General features: G+C 44.1%; 1 protein-coding gene and 1 pseudogene across 5 annotated transcripts in view; both read left to right on the top strand.

The window, feature by feature from the left end:
- LOC147885340 (deoxyhypusine hydroxylase-B-like) overlaps window positions 1-21,607 on the top strand; it is a 197,124-nt gene that overhangs the window by 148,017 nt on the left and 27,500 nt on the right. For all 5 annotated transcript variants that reach the window (XM_087396495.1, XM_087396494.1, XM_087396493.1 and 2 more), the window contains one exon: window positions 19,699-19,825. In XM_087396495.1, the coding sequence (XP_087252621.1) occupies window positions 19,699-19,825 (127 nt within the window). The remainder of the gene's footprint in view (window positions 1-19,698; window positions 19,826-21,607) is intronic.
- Window positions 1,483-3,770, top strand: LOC147885341 (uncharacterized; annotated as a pseudogene).

Raw genomic sequence — 21,607 nt, 5'->3', positions numbered from 1 at the left:
CAATGGGAGTTGGTTCCAGGTTCGGTTTTTCCTTGTTCTTTCTTGCTTTGCAGCTTTTTGCAGTGCATGCGTGTTGTGTGCAGTCCTTTTAGGACTCCAACAGGTTCTAGTAAGCACCCAAAGGCCAGGGTGATCCTGTGGAAGGCGTAAGGACAGTGTGGATGCATGTGATAGCCTTGAGGCTGCCTTGAGCTCAGTTTGCCAGTGGTTTGGATGCCTGAATGCCTCTAAGTTGTGTCAGATCAGAAGTGAATGCCTGAGTATGCCTTGCCAGTGGGAATTCTAGTGGTGCACTGGGATTAGATGCCTTGAAGACAAGTAGAGGATTTGCAGAGAGGAACAGTGCAAGGTTGAACCCTTGTTGTAAAGCATTTCCATTTAGAAGCATTAAATAAATACCGTAAGGGGCGCCAAGGCATTTGGGGCTAGTGGGTGCACTGTGTACTATTTTCATTGAGCAGGGGCATTCTAGCCTCACCTTTGTTGTTGTTGAAGCTTGTTTCTAAGTTGTGCTAAGTGATTTAAGTGACTGAAGCTTGCATTGTGGCTATTTATGAAGTTCATGACTGAGTAGAAGAAGATCACTACCCTTTTGTTTATCGAAGGCCGGTTTCAGTGGCTCCATTGCCGGGATCGTCACCATCTTCCTACAGAGGTGGGCCCTGGTAGTGTTGGGTGAAGGACACATTCAGTGCAATTGTTGCTATAGCCATCAATCTTAGCAAGCATGTCACACCGTGAGAGGTCATTGACCATTTTAGAGCAGGAGGGGCAGGACGAAGACAAAGCATCAGAGAGCTTTGAAGAGGAGCACAGTACCAGCGAGGGTGATGACCAGCAAGACAATGGGACTCATCCAGTCTCTCCTGAGCATGCCACGGAGGACTCACAGGATGAGGTAGATGAGGCAGAGGAGCTTGATCCCAATGCACTTTTTCAGCTACGAATGTAAAGTGTAGCGGGAGCCCTGTCGTAGTTGCAACATGCTGTCACGGAGATTATGCAAGCTCCTCCCCTATGGTTGCTTCCCCTGGAAGCAAAAAGTCATCTCAAAAGAAACATAAGAAGCATAAGAAGACCCCTAGGCATGTTTCTTTCAGTGGACAGCCGTCAGAGATGCCCTCGATCACCCCTGTAGCAGGTGATGCCAATAACTTCCATTCAGTCAATCAGGGACAGCAAGCCCTTCCTCAGCCCACGATGCATCCAGGATGTTTCGGAGGGGGATCAAATTTTCAGGCAATGGTGGCACCATCTGCAAAGGCACCCGGAATGCGAGGTAGCTTTATGGGCAGCACGCAGCTGGGAATGCAGAATTTCCAGCAACCTATGATGGGTGGAATGCCCCTTGCAAATGCCAATATGATGTACTCAAACATTGGGATGCAGCCTGGAATGCAGACAGGAATGCCTAGGACAATGGGCAATACTTGGAATATGCCACAGATGCAAGGAGTGGGACCTGGGATGCCAAACCCCACCATGGATATGGTGGGAATGGCTCAGAATGCGGGAGCAGTGATGCCCCCACCGTTTTTACAGGCCCCCGTTTATGACAATCTCACCCCTAAAGGCAAATTGAAAGATTACAAGGAGGGAGGGGCAACTCTCAAGTTTGAGACTTTCAATGGGATGCAGGACAGATTGAAGGCTTTGACATTCGTGCAACAGTTTGATGCTGCCTACTTAGGTGGACACTTCACAGAATCCTCCAAAGTCTGAAAGGCAGCCACCTTTTTGAAGGGCAATGCGCTCCAATGGTGGACCAACCTCGTCTTGCAAGGCAGAGCACCTACCACTTGGGTCGAATTCAAGCAGGTCTTCTCAGCAGCATGGCTCACTACCACTTTTGAGGTGGATATCATGACCGCCTGGTAGAGGTTGGATGCTGCAAATTGCAGAAATTTGGAGGACTACAATAAGAAGTTTTGGGAAGCCCTACTGCCAGTGAATTCTTACAGACATGTGCCGCTGTCCGAGCAAATTGAAAGATATTGCTGCGGGTTGCCAAAGGAGATTCGGGACCATTGCACGAAGACAAGGGTTTCCAATATGTCTCAGTTGGTTGAGAATGCCACTACAGCTTATGCGCTAATGCAAGGGAAAGTTTCTGGGTTCAAAGGAAGCTCATAGGAGACATCAAGGCCAAAGGGCAGCAAGACGGAATCCCTACAATAAGAAGTTTTGGGAAGCCCTACTGCCAGTGAATTCTTACAGACATGTGCCGCTGTCCGAGCAAATTGAAAGATATTGCTGCGGGTTGCCAAAGGAGATTCGGGACTATTGCACGAAGACAAGGGTTTCCAATATGTCTCAGTTGGTTGAGAATGCCACTACAGCTTATGCACTAATGCAAGGGAAAGTTTCTGGGTTCAAAGGAAGCTCATAGGAGACATCAAGGCCAAAGGGCAGCAAGACGGAATCCCCTAAGAAGTTCAGAAAGTTTTCGCAGCCCATGAAGGCAAAGTTTGTTGGAGGACAGAGGCGAGTACCGACCCGCATGTGTGATGAGGAAAAGCAAATTCTCTATGATGCCAACAAGTGTTATATTTGCAAGGAGGAAAAGAGGACTGATCAGAAGAATAAAAAGCCCAAGCCCACTGCTGGTCTTTTGCCAGACTTGATTGGGGTTGTTCAGAATACAGATGCTACAGAGTTATGCCGGGCATGGGGCAAGATAAGAGACCAGACAGCCCTGATGTTTTTCGATCCAGGAGCCAAGGCCAATTTCACCTCTCCAGAGCTGGCTGGAAAGTTAGGAATAAGGGCAGAAGAGACCTTTGTGTGATGCAAATATGGCGTGTCCGGGACTCAGCCAGTCAGTTACTCCGGTGATAGGCAAGCTGCGGATGCATATTCAGAGCTACGTGGACACAGAAGAGTTCTATATTATGCCGTTGAATGGTTGTGATGTGTTACTGGGGATACCTTGGCACTTTCGTGTTGGGGCTGTTTTGGATACAAAGAATAAAACAATCACAATCACTCACCGTGGCAAGACCCACGTTCTGGATGCTAAATTGAAGGGAGAATCCATCCGTGTTGTATCTGCTTCTGCCATTGGCAACGTACTGAAAAAGCATCTTTCAGCGTACTTAGTGTTTGCATCTGAAAAGAAGTCAGTAGAAGAAGAGTCTCATTTTTCTAAGCTGGAAAAACAGCGGACAGATTTTCTTTTTCAGTTTAGGGACTGTTTTTCTGACTCACTTCCACTGGAGTTGCCCCCTAAAAGGCCAGAAGACCACACGATAGATATAATCCCTGGTAGCAGTCCTCCTAACCGACCTCCTTAGAGGGTCGGTGCAGCCCAGCAAGAGGAAATTATGAACCAGGTCAAGGACCTGCTGGAGAAGGGGCTGATTCAGCCCAGCTCTTCACCTTACTGCTCACCCATGCTCTTGGTCCAGAAGAAGGATGGATCCTGGCGGATGTGCATTGACTGTAGAGCCCTCAATAAGATTACCATTAAGAACAGATTCCCTATACCTTGGATAGATGATATTTTGGATAGGTTACAGGGGTCTGGAATGTTCAGCCGCATTGATATGAAGAGTGGTTATCACCAGATCAGAATTCAGCCAGAGGATGTTCACAAAACAGCATTTCGTACCACATTTGGTCTGTACGAGTTTCTTGTCATGCCATTTGGGTTAACTAATGCACCTGCCACCTTCAAGAGAATGATGGACAGGATTTTTAGAGAGCACCGAACCTTTGTTGGCACTTTCTTCGATGATATCATCGTGTTCTCTCAGGATGAGGCTGCATAGAAAGCACCTGGCAATTGTTCTCGAGGAGCTACGGAAGCATAAACTGCTTTTCAATGCCAAGAAAAGTGAATTCTTCATGCATGAGATCCATTTTCTCGGGCACATTGTTTCGAAGGATGGAGTTAGGATGGACCCTGCCAAGGTAGAGGCCATCAGGAATTGGCCATACCTGAAGAACATCCATGACGTACGTAGCTTTCTGGGCTTGTGCTCGTACTGCAGGAGGTTCATTCGGTATTTTGCAGAGATTGCATCTCCTTTACATGCCTTACAGAAGAAAGGGGTCACTTCAGATGGGGACCCAAAGAAATTGCAGCTTTTGACCTACTAAAGGAGCGACTCTGCTTAGATCGTGTGATTAATTTGCCAGATCTTCGCAAACCGTTCGCTGTCCAAGCAGATGCATGTGGGAACAGCATAGGAGGGGTACTTATGCTGGATGGAAGAGTCGTGGCATACGAGAGTAGAGTGCTCCACGATGCTGAAATGAATCTTGGCATCTATGAGAAAGAGATGTTGGCTGTCATACATGCTCTTTCGACCTGGAAGCATTATCTTTTGGGTGCTGATTTTCATGTTCAGACCGATCCATAGTCACATGAAAACGCGCTTCGTCCTCTTCGAAACCTTGAAATGCGAAACAGACGAAACATTTCAAAATAGGACGAAACGCTCTCACCGAAACCTTTGTTTCGCCCAAATCAAAATAAACATTTTTGCCCCGTTTTTTCTAGAATCTAAGGTGTTTATGTTTTGAATTTCCTTTTAGTATCTTGACTTTATATTTCTCTTTGTTCACTCTAACTTAAATATAACATATCTTTTTGTACCTATAAGGGTATATATTAAGTATCAATTCGAAACCTATCCGTTTCGTCTGGCATCACGAAACGAAATGAAACAAAACCTGTCGGAACAGCGAAACGGCAAAACAGACGAAACATTTCTTGTGACTATGGACCGATCATTAATCACTGCGGTACTTTCTCACTCAGAGAAAGTTGTCTGAGAAGCATATGAGGTGGGCAAATTTTCTTATTATGTTTCATTTTCAGATTGTGCATGTGCATGGGAAGAGAATGTTGTGGCAGATGCACTCTCACACAAGCCCACTCCAAATGCAGTGTCTGTTAAGCCACAAGTTTCAGCAGTGACCATTGCATATCATGATGAGCTTGATGCCATGAAGGATTAATATGCCAATGATGCTGATTTTTCACGGATTTATGATCAGTTGGTTGATGGATAGAGGCATGAGCACTATACTCTCAAAGACGGATTTCTGATGATGCATGGCAGATTGTGTGTCACAAAACAGTTGAGGCCCAAAGTGTTGACAGAGAGTCATGCTCCACCCTATGCAGGACATAGAGGCATTGATGCCACCATCAAAGCTGTGGAGCACTATTTCTTTTGGCCATCATTGAGGAAAGATGTCGAGGCATATGTCAGGACATGCATCACCTGCAAAAAGGTGAAATATGACAGGCAGAAGCCGGCTGGACTGCTGCAGCCTCTACCTATTCCGGATCGACCTTGGTAGAGCATTGCCATGGATTTTATCTTTGATCTTCCTCGTACACCATCTGGACATGATGGGATATGGACAATTATTTGCAGATTCAGCAAGCAGGCCCACTTCATTCCCGTCAGAAAGAAAATTACAGCAGACTAGATGGCGAGACTCTTTATGTCTCGTGTTTAAACATCACGGGATGCCTCAATCAATTGTCAGTGATAGAGACCTGCGGATGACAAGTCTTTTCTGGAGAGGTATCTTTGAGAATATGGGAACCACGCTGAATTTCTCATCCTCTTTCCATCCTGAATCTGATGGGCAGTCCGAAGAAGCCAATTCCACTGCCCTTGATCTTCTCAAATGCTATGTTTCGGATCAGCAATCGAAATGGGAGCAATTTCTGCCACTTGTTGAGCCCCCGAACCACGCTGAATTTCTCATCCTCTTTTCATCCTGAATCTGATGGGCAGTCCGAAGAAGCCAATTCCACTGCCCTTGATCTTCTCAAATGCTATGTTTCGGATCAGCAATTGAAATGGGAGCAATTTCTGCCACTTGTTGAGTTCGCGTACAACAACACTATACACTCATCCACGGGGAAAGCCCCCTTAATTGTGGCAGGAGAACGGAAGGTACCTCCCATTCTGCATACGAAAGAGAAGATTTTTGAAGCGGACAGATTTGTGGAAAGTTTGGATGTTGCTTACCAGAAGGTCAAAACAGCCCTTCAGAAAAGCCAAGAGAAGCACAAATGAGCAGCCGATAAGCATCGCTGCGAGTTGCTCTTGAAAGAGGGTGATTGGGTGCTGCTGCGTTTTTAAAAAGCACGACTCAGGAAGATGAAAGGCAAGACAAAAGTGTACACAAAGTTGAAGATGCGGTATTATGGTCCTTTTCAGATTTTTGAACGCATTAATGACGTAGCTTACAGGCTGAAGCTACCTGCCACTTGGACCATACACAATGCCTTTCATGTGAGTTTATTGAAGCCTTTCCAGGGTGATGTGCCTGTTGACTTGCTGCATGAGGATCAGCCCGAGGTGGAAGAGTTGGATGAAATCTTGGTTTTGGAATAGATTTTGGCACATATGGAAAGAAAAGTAAAAGGTAGAGTTTCCCGTTGCTATCTGGTGAAGTTCAGGAATTATCCCGCTCTGGATGCGAGGTGGATGGAGGAGGGTGACCTGGCAGACTCACCTCAGATTTTGCAGCTCTACCTTGACGCGTTTCAGCTTGCGCCAACTACGGTATAGGCTCCTACATGTTCAGCAGAGCAGAGATCTGGAGCATTGCCTGGTGCTCAAGAGGGGGGTAGCACCTTCCCTTCCTTGATTTACACTGCTCATATATGTGGAGATCGCTTGGTGGCACCGATTGTCTCACCCGAGATGGTGCTTGTTGACAGTATTTTTGCCATGAGGTCTCCATGATGGGTGTTCGCGACACTCGACATAGAGGATGCATTGATGTATGGATGGACTCTCGAGCTCTCCTAGCCCATACTATCATTGCAGGTTGTATCTTACAAATGATGTATATTCTGGTATGGGCTATTTCTGCCTATTTGTACTTTTTCAATAGCAACCTAGGTAGTTTGTTGTTTTAAGAGGAGGGTATGTCACGAGGACGTGAAAAGTGATGTAAAGTATCTTCGTAACTCAACCTACTCTTAACCCGGGGTTAATTATGGTTAAGTGTTGTAATGGTTTGGCCGTGAGGGACTGGCTAGAGGAAGTGCACACTTCCTAGAAGTTCCTAAGGGCAAAGTCTAGGTGCACCACTAGGTCCTAGGGGCAAGGCAAAGGCTTTAAAAGAGGGGTCTAAAAGTTGGGCCCAAGGACAACCAACGTTGTCCTTGGTATGGGGGTTAGGACTTTAATGAAGGGGCAAATGGCAAGGATGTTACACATGTGTATGCATGCCCTTCCCCCACCTTTCATCTCTCTCCCCTCACTCTCCCAGAGGTGTAGGACGTTTTCAGTTGTGTGCAATTTTTGAGTTGTTTGAGCTGTTTCAAGCCTGTTTTCAGCCGTTTTAACACTATTTTAACTGTTCCAAGGCTAGTATGCACTTCTTAGAAGTACCAGAACTCATTTTTGGACTTCCAGAAAATTTTCGTACGGACTGTACGGACGTCCGTACAGACATGTTCAGATGCCTCCAGCAGGTGCCCAGGGTTGTCTTTTGCTGTGCTGGACCTTTGTGCACATGTGTTTGGCTGCGTGGTGGCTTCTGGAGCTGTTCTGGAGCAGTACAGGCTGCAGGAGGAACTTTCCCTGTTGCTTTTGGCACCTTCTCTTAGGAGGACTCAGGCACAGATCCCGAGGCAATCATTTCGGGGCAGATCTGTGAACCATCTTTCCTCTACAGCTCTTTCTTGTTCACCCTTCGCTCTCTACCTTCATTTCTCTCTTCTCCTGATTGTTGGAAGACACGTGCACCCTGCGGGGAGCTTGTACAGAGGATAGGTGCGAGGAAGGAGGTCGCCCCTCTGCCACAGATAGCGGGAGTTGGTTCCAGGTTCGGTTTTTCCTTGTTCTTTCTTGCTTTGTAGCTTTTTGCAGTGCATGCGTGTTGTGTGCAGTCCTTTCAGGACTCCAACAGGTTCTAGTAAGCACCCAAAGGCCAGGGTGATCCTGTGGAAGGCCTAAGTGTTAGAATTATTGTTATAATTTAGCAGTGACCAATGTAATGTAATAAGTAGGTTAGGGGCACTTTTCCCTCATTTTAGAGGTTTTTTCCCCTAACCACAGTTAGTTCACTAACTACGGTTAATGAAGGATAAGGTTTTGTCACTTAGACAAAACCTATCCCACTCTTCAGTTGTATCACACTCTTCTATTGCAACTATTGCTTTCAGCTCTCACTCTCCTACTCTCTTGCTCTCCTACTCACACACTCTGCTCTCTCTCCTTTAGCACTCACATTTGGTATCAGAGCAGGTTGACCCTGCTCCTTGCCCGAAAGCTCTCCCTGCTCCAAGCTCAACAGCTCTCTGCTCCGTATGACTTGCACGTACCATCGCTCCCCGTCCGTACCTGCTTGCAGATTTCGTTCGTACAAGCCCGTCGTCCGTACAATCTGTACGTACCAGCTCCTGCACCGCCGTACCAGCTCCTGCACCATGCAGCTTCCATCCGTACAGCCGTACAAGCTCACGGAGCTCAAGATCCGTACATCCGTACAGAAATCCGTACAGTTCGTACATTGTACGGATTTCGTACTGTCAGTTCCGTACAATATGAAGAGGCCGTACTTTCTGCAGATTTTATCTTTGCAGGTGGCCTCTGGAAGGTGTTTCGTGATAGGCATTTGCGCAGAGAGCCATTGTTTGGCTAATTTCTTACAGAAAATTGGGGCTTTTGCAATTACATTGCAATTTTGCAGTGAAATTTGGGGATTTTGCAGGCAGAGAGCAATTTGTGCAACATTTAGGGCTTTTAGACCATTTGCCCCTTTCTGGTTGCAATTTCAAGCCACAAATTGGGGCTTTTGTGTTGGGAGAGCAATTTTGCAGGTTTCATTTCACAGTGCCTTTCTGTAAGTGTTTTGAAGCACTTTTGGTAGGTTTTGGGAGAGATTGGATGCTCTGGTAGATTTCTGACAGAGACATTACAGAGATTTGAGTTGCATTTTCAGCCAGTGTTTGGCTGTATTTTTTTGGGAATTGTGCACTCCATTCCCAGCAAGGGAATTCAGATTTGCATTTGCTGTATTTTCTTTCTCAGACATGGCCCATCAAAATCAGAATGATTTCCAGTTCAGTGGTCTCTCACAAGATGATAAGCTGGATGGTACCAACTACTCCCTTTGGAGTTTTATGGTACGCAACATTCTGATTTCCCGTAATTTGTGGGACTATGTAAATGGGGATGAGATCCGGCTAGCAAATGTGGCACCTAATACCCCTCCCCAGCGAGGAGGAGGCAGAGGTTGTGCATAGGGTACAGCTGCAAGGACAAGTTATTGGTGCAGTTATACCTACCACTCCAGAGCAAAAGAGATGGGATTCACGTGATGCTTTAGCTTTGTCGTGTATTTCTCTTTCAGTGAAAAGATTCATCATTCCGCATATCCGGTCGTGTAAGACCTCAAAGGCAGCATGGGATATTTTGGAGAGCATGTATACAGCTGCAGGACAAGTTATTGGTGCAGTTATACCTACCACTCCAGAGCAAAAGAGATGGGATTCACGTGATGCTTTAGCTTTGTCGTGTATTTCTCTTTCAGTGAAAAGATTCATCATTCCGCATATCCGGTCGTGTAAGACCTCAAAGGCAGCATGGGATATTTTGGAGAGCATGTATGCAGCTCGGAATGATGCCAGGGTGTCTTTTTTGAAAAGAGAATTGTCTCATATACATATGGAAGAGGGTGACTCCATGTCGGTGCACCTCACAAAGCTATAGGATTTACGAGAGCAATTGCTGAATATTGATGAGATCATTCCTGATTCAGAGATGATTACCACTACTCTGAATTCTCTTCCTGAGTCTTATCTCAGCTTTCATACCTCGCTGAATTTGTCATTGAGGGGGGGTACAAATCCTCTTAATTTCACGAATTGATAGGACTTCTGTTGCAGGAAGAGCAGACCAGGAAAAACATGGCTTCACGAGCAGATGAACATGCCATGCTTTCAAAATTCAAGCCTAAAGGACAGGGACAAGCAAAGACATCAGCAAATCAGCCTTCCAGTGGTTCAGGAGAGCCTTCTCAAAAGGCTAAGGGTGATGCAGGTAAGCCCAAGAAGAAGGGAATATGCCATTATTGCAAAAAGCCAGGTCACTACATTGGAGAGTGCAAGAAGAGGCTTGCAAAAGAAAAGAAAAACAGCTCCGGTATGGCTGTTTCAGATTCAGCTCCTCATGCATTTGACAATGAGCAAGCTACAACCAACTTTGTGGAGCATGACTATGCCATCTTGTCTTGCATTTTTGACTCTCAGTTGGCTGCTCCGGATATTACAGCCACTTGTAATGATGACTCTTATGCTTTTCTGACATGCAGTTATGAATCTTCCAAGGATGCATCAGCTTTCAGTGTCAATGAGACTCAAAATACATGGTATTTTGATAGCGGTGCCTCAAAGCATATCTCTTCCAGGAAGTGTCTTTTCACATCTCTGCATCCACCTCCCGTTGGTAAAACGGTCACATGTGCCAACAACTCCTCCTATTCAGTTCGTGGTACTGGAGAAGTTGAACTTACAGCCATTGATGGCTTAACATTCAAAATTTCTGATGTCTTGTATGTGCCTGGTATCACAAAAAATCTACTTTCAGTGTCCACTCTTAACAGAGCTGGATTTCAGGTCATTTTTGAAGATGACAAGTGTGCAGTCCATGATAGAGAGAATGACTATGCCTTGAGATTGTCTGGCACTTTGTTACGTGGTCTTTTTCAGCTTAACATGTATGAGAAAAGACCAGCACATGCTCTTGCAGTTTTCACTCCTACTGCTGCTATGCAGAATGCGGAGTTATGGCATGCCAGAGATGGATACATGCATTATGGCAGCTTGATGACAGGCACCATGGGAAAGTATTACAATGGACTTTATTTTTGATTTGCCGAGATCAAAGTCAGGGAATGATGGGATTTGGACTATCATTGATAGATTCAACAAGCAAGCTCATTTCATTCTGGTTCGCAAAACCATAAAGGCAGATCATATGGCTAAGCTTTTCATGGCAAAAATTTTTAAACATCACGGTATGCCTAAGTCCATTGTTAGTGATCGAGATCCCAGAATGACCAGTCTATTCTGGAGAGCTTTATTTGATAACATGGGGACGAATCTGAATTTTTCTTCTTCTTTCCATCCCCAGACAGATGGTCAAAGTGAAGTAGCAAATTCTACAATTTTGGATATGCTGAAATGCTACGTGGGTGACCAAAGTTCAGACTGGGAAAAGTACCTACCGTTAGTAGAGTTTGCTTACAATAATACAGTACATAGCTCTACAGGGAAAGCCCCTTTTGAAGTCATATATGGGAAGGTGATTTTGCCCCTTATATTGAGGACCAGAGATGAAATATTTGCAGCTGATCAGTTTGTGAGAGACCTCCAGACAGCTTACAGCCAGTCCGGACAGCAATTGAAAGGTCTCAAGAGAAACATAAAAGAGCTGCAGATAAGCATAGGAGACAATTAGATCTCAAGGAAGGGGATTGGGTACTTTTGAGGTTTGAAAAAGCTAGGCTCCGCAAGTTTAAAGGAAAACATAAAGTGTATGCAAAGTTATCTCCCAGATACTATGGCCCTTTCAGGGTTACAGAAAGAATAAATGAGGTTACATACAGATTAGCATTGCCAGAGCATTGGAGGATTCACAATGCATTCCATGTGAGTCTTCTAAAGAAATTTCAGGGACCAGAGCCTACAGAACCAGTATCAGAAGATCCACCAGAAGTGGATGAGCTGGAGGAAGTCCTTCAGCCAGAGCAAATTGTGTACCATATTGTACGTAAAGGCCCTCAGAGTAAGGAGTTTTACAGGTATCTTGTAAAATTCAAGAATTATACAGCATTAGATGCCAAGTGGATGGACGAAGACATGTTATCCGATCATCCACAGCTTTTGGATGTTTACAAGGAAGCTTTTCAGTTGAGGTCAACTGAATAGAAGCCGAGGGGATGTCACCACAATGTAAATATCCTAAGTCAAAGTACAGTTGATTATTTATTTGATCATAATTAAAGAGTTTTATATGTGTTAAATATGGTCAAAGATACCTGACTTCGGTCAAGGAGACTTGGTTTATTACCAAGAGGGTTAACTGCGGTTAACCAGAGAACCATAGAGCTGACTACGGTCAGAGAGTGTTGACTTCAGTCAATAAGACTTGGCATGCGCCAAGAGGGTTAACCCCGGTTAACCAAGATGTGCCAACTTCGGTTGGAGAGACTTGGCTATAATTAAGGCGCCTTGACCCTTGGTCAAAGCTCTTTAATTATAGCCAAGTCTCTCCAACCGAAGTTGGCACATCTTGGTCAAAGCTCTTTAATTATAATCAAGAGTGTTGACTCCGGTCAACCAGAGAATATATATATTTATATATATTTGTTTAGATGTGCACATATGTTCAGTGGGGACGCCCACCGTGACTAGGATTAGTCCACAGTGTGTTATTTGCATGCAAAGCGCTAACAATTAATGGGTGCCATGGTGGTGCGCTTTAATTAATTGTTGCAGGTACTAGGAAGGATTATTTTTCCTAAGCGTAAAGGGAGAGCCTGACAAGCATCTAGGAGGCGGTTCGTGTGACCGAGAGCTTTGAAGACTCCAGAATGGCCCTTAGTGGCATGTAATAGGATTTAGTCTAGATTTTAGACAAGTGGCATGTTGCCAATTTGGATTGAGCTTGAAGCTCTTGTAATAAAGTGGATTTTTCACGTTTTGTGGTGGAGAGAGAGGTTTCCAGACAGCGTGCTGAATTTCTGTAACAGATTTTCTCTCATGAATAAAGACCTTCGGGGGGGTCCAGCCCGACGATTTGTCCTGGGCCCTAGTGCATCTTCAGAGAGAGGGAGAGCTTTTGAAAGCATAAATTCCGTCGTTTATGAGTGGTAATAGATGTCCTACACCCACTTTTGACATGTCAGATTTGGGGCTGCTACACTTTTATTTGGGGATCCAGTTCACTCAAGAGAAAAGTGGCATCGTTATTTCTCAATCCAAGTATGTGCAGAAACTCGTGGACAGATTCAACATGCAGGATTGTAAGCCCATAGCTACTCCCATGGAGTCGGGGCTGAAGCTTACAATGCATGATGCAGGTGAATCAATTGATGTCACACTCTACAGTCAGGCTGTTGGATGCCTCATTTATCTCTGCAATACATGACCTGATATTTAGTTTGCAGTTTCTCAGGTGAGCAGGTATATGCACAGCCCAAAGACTATGCATTGGCAGGCTGTAAAACGCATCTTCTGTTACTTGCAAGGTACCAAGTCTTTTGGCTTGATGTTTTCCAGGGGGGGTGACTTGCAGATGCATGCCTACAGTGACTCAGATTGGGCTGGAGACTATGACACTAGGCAGTCCATAAGTGGCAATTGTTTCTTTTTGGGCAAAGCTTGTATTTCTTGGTTGAGCAAGAAACAGTCTACAGTGGTTACCTCCTCCTGTGAAGCTGAGTACAGGGCAGCTTCACAATGACAGTTGAATGTGTTTGGCTGCGTCATTTATTTGCTGATCTTCATGTTTCATTGGAGGGTCCTTCTCCAATTCTCACTGATAGTCAAAGTGCTATTGCAGTGGCAAAGAATCCTATGTTTCATGCTCGCACGAAGCACATTGAGGTTCACTATCACTACATCAAAGAGAAGTTGCATGCAGGAGAGATCAGTATGATCTATGTGTCAACACATGACAATGTTGCAGACATTTTCACCAAAGCACTTCCACGTGAAAAGTTTGAGGCATTTCGCAGTGCCCTGAACTTATCTCCTTTTGGTGATTGATCATTTCCTTGTACATGACATTGGCACTGTAGGGGGGTGTTAGAATTATTGTTATAATTTAGCAGTGACTAATGTAATGTAATAAGTAGGTTAGGGACACTTTTTTCTCATTTTAGAGGTTTTTTCCCCTAACCACAGTTAGTTCACTAACTACGGTTAGTGAAGGATAAGGTTTTGTCACTTAGACAAAACCTATCCCACTCTTCAGCTGTATCACACTCTTCTATTGTAACTATTGCTTTCAGCTCTCACTCTCCTACTCTCTTGCTCTCCTGCTCACACACTCTGCTCTCTCTCCTTTAGCACTCACACTAAGGACAGTGTATGTGCATGTGATAGCCTTGAGGCTGTCTTGAGTTCAGTTTGCCAGTGGTTTGGATGCTTGAATGCCTCTAAGTTGTGTCAAATCAGAAGTGAATGCTTGAGTATGCCTTGCCAGTGGGAATTCTAGTGGTGCACTGGGATTAGATGCCTTGAAGACAAGTAGAGGATTTGCAGAGAGGAACAGTGCAAGGTTGAACCCTTGTTGTAAAGCATTTCCATTCAGAAGCATTAAATAAATACCGTAAGGGGTGCCAAGGCATTTGGGGCCAGTGGGTGCACTGAGTACTATTTTCATTGAGTAGGGGCATTCTAGCCTCACCTTTGTTGTTGTTGAAGCTTGTTTCTAAGTTGTGCTAAGTGATTTAAGTGACTGAAGCTTGCATTGTGGCTATTTATGAAGTTTATGACTGAGTAGAAGAAGATCACTGCCCTTTTGTTTATCGAAGGCCGGTTTCACTCTTTTGAGTGATCTTTCCATATAATCGAGAAGACATTTGGGTTCATGGACCACATAAATGGTTAGATCTTAAAGTCCTAAAAGTTTATCATTTAGACACTAAATTATCTCGTGCATTCTCTTTCAATTTACTGACATGAAAGGCTGGGTGTATTTGAACACCATTATGTGAACACAAGTGGTAGGCACTTCATTGATTTTTTAAATATCAAGAATACCAAGCCCGCGGTTCGTGCTTCAATCCACATAGGGATTTCTTTAAGTGGCAAACCTTGCTTTCAGAACATTCAACCTCAAAGCCAGGAGGTTGGGAAACATAGACCTCTTCCTGCAAATGCCCATGAAGAAAAGTTGTCTTGCAAACCTCTCGTGCCACAAATGGGTATTTGCCATGGTAGAGTAAGCAAGAGCAAAGGCATGTGCATTTGCAAGTGCATCATCATCCAAACATCTGTCATAAGCATCAAGTCTATAGAGACCTCTAGTCAATGTGCTAGTCAAGACCATGGTAAAGGCATGTGTAGCATCATACACTGCACATTGAACACCATAAAAAAGAACTTGATAGCCACATGTAGCCATGGCTGAAATAGAGATGAGGTTCTTGCGAATGCTTGGAACATAAAGCACATTCTCTCGAGTGACAAGACAACCAGAAACAATGCCCAACACCTTCTACTGTATATGATGCATTATTGGGACATGTGACACTCTCCCCCTTAGATGTATGCTCTAGTGTGCTGGATAACTTCCTGCAGGAAGTAATGTGCTTGCTAGCACCACTATGAAAGAACGAGGCATCATTAGAAACTGTCATGCAGGCATCATGAACATCATGAACATCAGGATTGTACTAACATGTAACCAAGAAAGCCCAATGCTGGTCCTCTGCAAAATTAGTTGACTCATGTCGATATTTTGCACTAGGAGAACCAGATACTGCAAGACCAGACTCTTTCTTCTTCTTTTCTGATGCAATTCTCTTCCTGCATTCAGAGATATCATGCCCAGGTTTCCTACAATAGTTACATCTCCTCTTCTTTTTGTTATCCCCTGAAGAAGAGGTACCATGAGAATGACCAGCATGTGAATGAGGGGGTTTACTAGCTGAAACCTTGCCTTTGTCTTTGTTTTTATGCTGGGCAGCAAAGGCTTGATCACTAGCCATAGAAGCATTGCGATTTGCACGAGTTTGCTACTCTTGAAGGAGAAGAGCAACCAGCTGGTCAAAAGAATAATGGTTGGCATTGCCACCTGTAACCAACCTCAATGTAGTAGCAAAGCCCTGATAAAAATCAGGCAACCCATCAAGGGTATTAGAAACAAGCTGAGAATCAGGCATCACCTCATCAATATTGGCCAATTGCTCTTTCAAATCCTTCACATTAGTAACATAGGCATCCATGTTACACCCTCTTCAAGCTTCAAGTCCTTAAATTGCTTGCTGAGATAGGCAACCCTCGCCTCATTCCGCACCTGATATAAAGTTGCAAGCTGATCCCATGCTTGCTTAGATTTCTTGCAAGACCGGATATGAGGGATAATGACTCTTTTCACTGATAGAGCAATCAAGGCATGTGCTTTGGCATCACGACTTTCCCCTGGATTTTGCTCCTGTGTAGGAGGCAAAGTACCTGTGGTAGTAGATGCAGCTGCAGCCTGCTTTAGAACTAGCATTAGACCCATCACCTGAAGTAGTACCGGAGGTAGAAGGTGGAGCACTAGCAACTGCATTACGTGTAGGCCTGGCCTTAGAGCCGAAACAATGTGCCATAGATTCTTGACAACCAATACATCCCCCATCATGTATGACCACATGGGGTAATTGGTGCCATCAAGCTTGTCATCAGCCCCAAGCATCCCAAACAAATAATCCTTATTGCCAGCCATTGTGCCAAAAATGCAAGGCAAAAGCACCAAGCTGACAACGTAAATGAGAGGAAGGCAACCTCTCAAAATCAAGTGGCAAAATTCTGCTCAAGGTTCAAAGCTTATTTCTGCAAAAGACTCTGCTGTCCCAAGGTGTACCTGTTGCAAGAAAAATCCCCAAAAGGCAACACGAGGCTTTCCAAGGCAACATGGGGCCTTTCCAAAATGCGAATGAAGGAGAAATTGGAAAGAACCAATGCAACAACGGCTTACCCAATGATGTAGCCCAAAAGGTTAGCTGTGAAAATGTTCTGAATGTGAGTAGAGAGATTCACCCTTGAAGGAGAGGTGAAAATGAGAGCAAATGGCAATGTGAAATGCCAATAGAGGGCTGGAATTGAGAATTACATTCAAAAGAAATTGCTCCCATGAGGAGGAGAGCACTTGGAAATGAGAAGAGAGTGATCCAACGGAGGGGTACTTGCAGCCCGAGGCAAAGAGAAGCCAAAAGAGAAGAAATGGGGTCAAGGAGAGGCCTCCGGATCGCTTCAAAAACCTCGAAAAGTCTTCAACAGCCAGCACGCAGCATGAGACAACTCCAAAACACGCTTCACAAAGCAGCTCCAAAGTGCGGGAAAAACTTCAAACTTGTTGGCACACACTCCGAGGTAGACCCACACTGCAATAAATGCATGCTGTCAGGTCCATACTGATCCCGTACTGCATTAAATGCAGGTCTGACAGGTATGTACTGCAATCATGAGCTTTGACTGGTCCGTAGAGTCCTGCGCTGGCATTAAATGCTTATGTACAGGGCCGTACAGTTCATAAATGCTTTCTGTGCAGGTTTGCACAGCTGTACGGATTCCGTACAACAGCAATAATCCACACGTATGAGGCGAAATTGCTGCAGCAGGCTGGAAATGAGTCGAAAAAGCTCCTACTTTGCAGCAAGTGCTACAAAATGCAAACTCCACGCGCCAAATGTGAAGTTCTCGCGATGGGAAAGCTTGGAGAGGCCTCAAACCTAATGAGGGCCTAGAAGGCTGCCAAACAGCTTGGGAAAGTTGTCAATGGCTGAGGGAATGGATTCCTGACCTGTTCTGATACCACTGTAGGCTATGGCAAGCAATGGAAGCTCAAAAATGGAGGTGAGAAGGAGAAAAACGAGATGTTGTAATGAATTGCTGCAAAACTGCGAGTGGAGGCTCAAGAGAGAGCCAACATAACAAAACCCTAGGACTAAAGGCCCTAACTGGACTAAGTGTCCTAACTGACCTAGGTGGTACATGTACCAATTGTACCAACAGACCTAATTGACTGTAACTAGGCCTACAAGGCACATACCAAGGAATAAGTGGCACCTATGGATAGCCTATAGAATGGCCTACAATTAGCCCTTTTTCTTGTAGGCTCAAGGAAGCGGAAGGAGGTACAAACGTGAAGTAGAACATTGAAAGCTGTCACATCAACACAAATGAATACCAAGTACAAAATAAAGGGGAATCCTAGGACAGTGTCCTAGTGGCACCACTAGTACTAGGTGTCATAAGACACTAAAAGTACTAGGTGACCTAATTGCCAATAACTAAAGCTACATGGCACATACTAGGGCCCAGAGGGCATCAATACGACTGGGAAATGATGGCCTACAAACCCGTATGGGCTGAAGTATTCTGAAAACGTCTCAGAATACTTGGTATTTTCTGGTCATGGTGGCACATGTTCATCCCAAGGGATATAGCCACCTATGAATGTACAAGGTAGCCAGATAATGTAACAAAGGGAAAGCCTTCAAACTTGGGACGAGGAAGTGTGTTTGTAAACAGATCTGCTATGTTGTCCTCTGTGGGAAGGTAGGACAACTCTATGTCTCCTGCTGACAACCGCTCTCGAACATAATGATAATGAACCTCAATGTACTTGGTACGCGCATGAAACACTGGATTACGCGCAATGGCCAAAGCACTCTGGCTGTCAATGCATACCATAGTGGAGGATGTCGGGTGGATACCAAGATTTGTAAGTAATTGTCGAAGCCAGACACACTCTACTGTAGCGGTGAAGGCTGCCCTGTACTCAGCCTCACAGTTGGATGTGGCAACTGTTGGTTGCTTCTTGCTGAGCCAAGAGATACATGAACTGCTAAGCAAAAAACAGTTGCCGGTATGTGACACTCTGGTGTCGGAACAACCTGCCTAGTCACTATCCGTGTAAGCATGCAGGTAAGTGAACCTTGATCACCATAGAAGAGGGCTAAATCTTGAGTGCCTCTGAGATATGTGAAGACTCTCTTCACTGCCTGCCAATGGTGTGAACTGGGCATGTGCATGAACCTTGTGAGCTAGGATACTGCATACTGTAAGTTAGGTCTGATGTGGCACAAGTAAATGAGACATCCAACAGCCTGCTGGTAAAGAGTGATATCACACGATGGGCTCCCATCATGAGCTGAAAATTTGAAGCCAAGGTCCACTGGAGTAGAGATTGGCTTGTAATCCTTAAACTGAAATCGATCAAGGAGCTGTCCACGAGTGCTCCGTCAGATTCCACACAGAGTGTGATTATTGAGTTTTTCTTGCTATATAGAATGGACTAGTAGGTCCTCGGGAGATGGTGTAGCCGAGGCCTAGTACATGAGACACAACAGACCCGTCAACATGTCGATGCACAGGCTTCATGTTCACCAAACTCGAGGCACGACCGATAGGTGTGACAGTGGCACTTGTCCGACGATTGTTGAATCAACGCTCTATCATGGATTTTATACCACAACGGCCCTATACACCTGGGCCTCTCGTGGGCTTGCTAGCATCTAGAGGACCACCGCAGTGATGCCACACCACTACTGGTCCTCTCCATAGCGTTTCTATGTTTATGTTGCACTTGTCTTGGGTGTAGATGCCTGCTTAGAGGCTCCACCCAGTTAGCTCATTGTATTTGGTTTTTTCAATCTCATAGACCCTTTGGTCTTTTGAAGACTTTCAGTAAAACTTTCTTTTCTCATGTTTCTTTCTCTCATTTCTCTAACTTATCCTCAAATTTTTTTGGAAATAAAAAATCTTGCAACATTGGGTATATTCTAGGCTTGTAAAGGTATACATTTGATGTATTTATATAGTTGTGAGGATGAAGTTCTTCTAAAAAATGTGTAGAAAAAAGAAAATTTGCATGCTAGGGCAAAGATGGAAAATTAATGAGTGGTAGCTTAGCCTATTGCTATGGATGATTATAATGTGTGAGGTGGTGTTTGCCATTGCAAAATTAAAGATAAGTAATATTATTGCAGGTAGCGTATGTGTTGGGACAACTTCAAGATAAAGGTGCTATGAATGCGCTTGTAGAGATTTTGAAGAATATCCATGAACATCCTATGGTTCGGCATGAAGCAGCTGAAGCTCTTGGCTCCATTGCTGGTGAATTTTATTTTCTTTAATTTATATTATCTTAAAATCATTGTCAATGCATGTCCATCTTGAGAGTAGTAGTTACTATGAATGTTGTTTGAAATAAAGGAACCTAAATATGCCTTACTTTCTTATAGGATCACTATCATCCAAAAACTGGATTTCAGATGGTTTCAAATTGAGTGGGCACATTATGGTTATTGTAAGGGACTCTTGCAATGTCTTGGACTTTGCTTGATAGACGTTTATAGGAGGCAGTTTTGTGGTTGTTATTGGTTAAGTGTGCATGCCATACTTCTTTTCTGAAATGAGGAAAGGATTGAGATTTTGCTACACCAAAAGTGGGGAGAGGGCATTTATATTATATATTTGTTGTTCCGACTCTATGAGTTGTATGACATGAGGCATGTCTATTAGTTTTCCTCCTTTCTTATGGCTGCAAGAGCATTAAGTAAGCATTTGTTCTTGGCTACCAAAACCATTGGAATGGGAGAGGTTTTATAGAAATATAGTCTCTTTCACATGGGTGTGTAAATGCTGAAAAGAATTGTCCTCTATAAAGGTGTGAACCAAATGTTGCTAATGATGTTGGTACCAAATTGAACTGAAGGCATTTGTGTGCATTCAAAATGAGGTAATTGAGCTCACAACCCAATGCAGTGCATCTTAGGGATGCTTATATCTTCTCAATTGTACTTGAGCTACTTCGACGTACAATGTAGAAAAGATCACAATAAAAGATTCATATTAAAGGCTTCATATTGCACAAGCTAACTGGTGGAACTAGTTAACAAATCATAGGATCATCACATGCTTAGAGGATGGATCATAGAACTTTGTGGCCTTATGCTTTCGTAGGATAATGGCATTCCTTGCAATTCTCTTCACACGTCTTCCTAGCAATGATTCCAATTCACAGTTGCTTTGACTAGTAATGAAGTAAGACTGATTTTTGTGTTCACTTGCTGAAAAATGGGCTTGAAAGCACCGTCTCTCCAACCTCATTGGAGAAACATGTGCTCTAGTCAATCATGCATGGACCCCTGGAGTGCTACTTTTAGTGTCAACGTGGGTTTTGTGAATATGTTTTATGATTTGATAATCTCACCTGGCTCTCTGGCAATAGTGAATGACTTACGGTGAAGTTGCCTCTAATTTGTCTTGAAGATCATAACCTTGGTTTTACCAAGGTTGTCCTTCATTTCGCAACTGTCACAAGATCATCTGCATGAATCAAGATAAGGACAATAATGTGTGCAATGATGATCCCTCTGTAAAAGAAGCTAACTCATCAATCTAAAGACCAAAGTGGGTGGTAGTTCATTCAACCTTCTCACCCCCTCAAACATACTCTTTGGGTGCACACTGTACCTATGGTTCTTGTATAAACCCATAACCAAATAGAGGACTTTGTTGGATTCGGTTCGAACTGATGTGAAACATTGGTGAACAGCTTGCATGATGAGTCAATGTGCTGAAATCTTTTTCTTTGAACTCCTTTGATTGAGAGAAGTCAATGTGTTAATTGCTTGGTAGATGAGGTGATTCGCAGAAGGTATCTGAGGTTTGACTATGAACTGCTTTGACAGTTGATGGTAGTGTTGATTGTAAACTGAACTTCTTTGAGCGTATGCAGCTCCTGGGGAAGGATTAGTTGATGTAGGTAAACTCTGCTCAACAATAATTTGACAAAATGCGTTGTTATGAGCATCAACACTTGTTATACGTTTTAAGTTACAAGATTTATATTCGCGTCGTGGAGTGTGCATCTCCGTAAACATTACTATTACA

This window comes from Dipteris shenzhenensis, chromosome 25, assembly GCF_047967505.1.
Source record: "Dipteris shenzhenensis isolate YYH24624 ecotype China chromosome 25, Dip_SZ_1.0, whole genome shotgun sequence".
Classification (NCBI taxonomy): domain Eukaryota; kingdom Viridiplantae; phylum Streptophyta; class Polypodiopsida; order Gleicheniales; family Dipteridaceae; genus Dipteris; species Dipteris shenzhenensis.
Note: the sequence above shows the minus strand (reverse complement) of the source record. Positions and strands in the feature narration are given on the sequence as shown.